Here is a 4,021-nt window from a genome sequence, read left to right on the forward strand (position 1 = left end):
GTTGAGCCGCTCCCCCTCCTTCGCGTCCGAAAGGAGCAAGTTGAGGTGGTTCGGGCACGCTAAGTAGGATGCCACCTGGGCGCCTCCCTAGGGATGGGTTCCAGGCACGCTCCAGCTGGGAAAGAGACCAGGGGTAGACCTAAGACCGCGCGCGCGGGATTATATCTCTTCGCGTGGCTGGAGCGCCTTGGGATCCCACAGTAGAGCTGGTTGATGTGGCCAGGGAAAATAAACAGTTTGGGCTCTCTGCTGGAAACATACACTCTCGCGGAGCGCAGGAGGCACTTAGAGTAAAGTTGTATAACTAATATAATTGCATGTCTAAGCATAACACTTCAGAAAGAACGATTCAAGCTATGTCCTATCAGAAACAATGTGCGCGGCGTGTTTTGGGAGTAATATGCTCTGTGTTTACATTAGCAAGCATGCTAACACTCAGAGCTAACCATGGAGCTAACGCTGTAGGCTACTGTAGAGAATATATGTAACGTAATGTCCTTGTGGCAAACCCTGCTAGAGAGAAAGGTTTGACCTCCATACTGTTTTAGAAATAATGCTTGAAGTGGTTAGGAGGATAAGATAGCATTTAATCACGGCAGCGTTTAGCTGAGCTTCTCCCGGTAGAAAACTCTCCAGCAGGGGAAAGCTGCATGACGCAATAAAGGGGCGTGGCTAGCAGCAGCCGTTCCATTTAAAGCAGAATCAGCATGTTTGGAACAGGGCTGCAATAGAGGGGTATGAGCAGCATGGCTACAATGGGTGATCTGTTTGGTATTTTAAGCAACAAAAAAAATTCCCAGACATGTTTTGTATAGGTATGGCCCTACAATATATTTTTCAAATATAGCACAATAGGTCCACTTTAAATGAGATATTAACAGAATGGATTTTTGGTCTAGCAAATTGATAGTTATTGAGTTAATGCCCTGGCCCTGTCTTCATCTCAAACACTGAACTGGGCTGTTTTTACTTGAATATCTCCATCTTTGTCTTACCATTCTTAGGTGTGCGTGTAGGGCTACCTAGAGCCACATGGTTATAGTTGTGCTGATGGGTACCTGCAATGACAAAAACAATTAAAGATCAGTGTCAAAGAGGAATGTGCTGTATCAGCTATTCAGACTGTGTAGGCTGACAGAGAGATTATTTCGTTTTTTTATTATAAAACTTTAACAGTGTAACAGCAATCAGTCCTAAAACCCAGAAATGAATCAGCCTTTGAACACTTCCATTTCCCTTGTCTCAAAGTCAATGTATTTTTTTGATGGGTTTTTGGTTAAAAGCATGAAATGCTGTGGCCTGCGGTTAACACAAGCCGAAGATATTTGATTGTTCTAAAAACATATAATACGCCAGTAAATACTCCCCTGGTGAATGTCAAGGCTTCTATGTGTCTTAAAAAGACAGTTGCAAAATGTCTTAATATGACTACTAAACATCATCACGCACAACATTAGCCGCCTTTAACTTATCGGTGGTAATGCTCAACATAGCAACCGCAATGTAGTTTGTTTATAGCCATACGATTCCTTACGATTGCATGTTTGTGTTGTTAATATGTGGATATTATACTACTGGACAAAAAATGCAAGTATCATAAATGTTTGTTTGCCACAGATCTTATTTTTCTGCAATATTACAAAATCTTAAAAAAAAATCTTTTGTCTGGGGAGCCCTTCTGATGCTAACCTCCTGGTTGGCCACAGAGTTTGCCTGTGTCTTCCCTATCATAACTAGGGGTGTAACGGTATCCATATTCGTCCCGAACCGTCACGGTTCGGACAAATGAAGAGCAAGAAGAAAACACAACAAAACGAACAAAATACAAGAAGAAGAAAAGTTAGTATGGTGGTTTCAGATAACACACAGGAGCTAGAAGACCTACCCGCTTCTTTTAAATCAGCTGTGTGGGAACATTTCGGGTTCCCTGTGGACTACAAAAACGATGGAGTGTGCGAGTGGTGGATCGGACGAGGACGGTGTGTCGTCGTTGTTCGATAGCGGTGCGGTATGCTAATGGTAACACAAGCCAAACATGCTAAATCATATCAGAAGGCATCACCCAGATTCGCCAATCACCGGAGCCCGGCGAAAGACAACAGCAGTTCAACAGCTAATCCCCGCTGTTTTTAAGAAGCCAATAGACATGAAAGCTGAGAGACCAAAATAAATAACGGAAGCTATTGGCATATATATTTCAACGGCTATGCTCTCTTGAAACACTTTCTAATTATTTATGATGTAATATTTTCAAGACATTCTTTTTTGTTTGACAATAGCCATTATAGATAATATGGCCATCTGAGTGTGTGTGGTACTGTTTGTGGTTTGTTTTTAACTGTGTAACAAAGTTAATTATTCAAAATGTTAGAGTTCCTTGCCTTTAAACTGAAACTTGCACTACTGTTCGAAAAATAAATAACAACAAACCTGGAATTACATTTGCAACTTTTTTTGCTTTTCCTTGTACCGAACCGTGACCTTCAAACCGAGGTACGTACCAAACCGTGAATTCTTTGAACCGTTACACCCAGGGCCGTATCCACCATTGAGGTCACCGAGGTCCGGACCTCGGTAATTATTTCCGAGCTGCGTATAGAAAAACTTGTGAAATAACGGCACTAAACGGGGTTCTTCGTAGTACTTCCATTTACTGACGATGGGGGCGCTGCATAACTACGTAGCCTCGATTAAAGCAAACAGAAGAAGACGACATGTATCAAAAACCACCGCAGCCCGGACTTGTATCGGAGCTAGTGATGGGAATTATGGCTCTTTGAAGGGAGCGGGCGGATCTTATGGCTCCGTACCTTTCAAAGAACAAGAGCCCGTCAAAAGAGCGCGTTTTTTTAGAGGGGGCGGGGTTACTAGGGTTTATCTGCCCAAATAATCACCCACAGGAAAATGACTTTTACTGTCTTGCCAGACTTAATGTCAATAATCGTGCCCATTGCTAAACATTGCACACAAGGTGGCACCATTATCCATATGGTCATCATGTCAGTGGAATGGTACTTTGAATGTACTCTGCTGTGTTAATTAATAAAGTTGCTTGCCCTTGAATGAAACTTCACGCAACTCTTAAATAATCAACGGATACCTGTGTTTTTAAGTGGCGTTGGAGATTATTAGTTGACCCTGCTTTAAAGGATATTTTGCTTTTACAAAATGGTGCGCTTTATCACTGCCTGGGTGTTATGTGTTGAAGTGCCATCCAAAAGCTGCTTCACCTTTTTCCATCCGGAAAAAACACGTTGTCTACTGTCGCTGTCCACCTTGTTATGACTTCTCCTCTTTCGCATTCCCTTTAAAGCACCAGATGGCGGGTCCATTCTCCCACTCTCGTCCTGAAACCTCCAGTCAGAGTAGGGCGTGGCGTCTTCACACAGGATACGGTGTGGGGACACAAATCAAGCTTTTTAAAAGGCGAGTGGATTTTTGGAAAAGGCCAGTGGGAGTGTGGACCCAAACGATCTGAAACGATACAAGCAAACGGCCTCTCACCAAAGGTAGGACTCGGTTCCCCTCGTTCGTACGGCAACAGAGCGCCGTTCCAGAAGAGAATTGGCTCGTTCGGCCACCGAACATCACTAATCGGAGCGCAGCGGAGAGTGATGAGGTATGCTAGAGATCTGAAGCCAGAGGGAGGAGTGATGAGGTATTTAGAGATCTGGCGTCCAGCAGGAGGAGAGATGAGGTATCTAGAGATCTGAGTCCAGAGGAGGAGAGATGAGGGTATCGTAGGCGATCTGAGTTTTTAACTCTATATTAGTATCTGTTTGGTTCTGTCAGTGAGTCGTAAAGTAAACCAACCCAGTCCTGCATGTATGAATCACACTCTCGATCCTTGTTCTAAACTTCATGGTATTGAATTGAGCCAAGCTATCTTGGTAACGGCCCACTACATCCTGCTTTTATCCGACCATTTCTTATACTTTTGAAGTATGTTACTAGACTACAAGCATTAGTCAGAAAATCCCCTGCAGAGAAACCTATCTGTTGTCTGTTAGTGCTATAGCCA

The 4,021-nt window shown here is 43.3% G+C and overlaps 1 protein-coding gene across 1 annotated transcript in view; it reads right to left on the reverse strand.

Annotated features, from left to right (window-relative positions):
- LOC104952511 (protein shisa-6 homolog) overlaps nucleotides 1-4,021 on the reverse strand; it is a 65,845-nt gene that overhangs the window by 9,567 nt on the left and 52,257 nt on the right. The window contains exon 4 of the mRNA XM_010779348.1: nucleotides 996-1,058. Coding sequence (XP_010777650.1) covers nucleotides 996-1,058 — 63 coding nt within the window. The remainder of the gene's footprint in view (nucleotides 1-995; nucleotides 1,059-4,021) is intronic.

This window comes from Notothenia coriiceps, unplaced genomic scaffold (assembly GCF_000735185.1).
Source record: "Notothenia coriiceps isolate Sejong01 unplaced genomic scaffold, NC01 NC01_scaffold00020081, whole genome shotgun sequence".
NCBI lineage: Eukaryota > Metazoa > Chordata > Actinopteri > Perciformes > Nototheniidae > Notothenia > Notothenia coriiceps.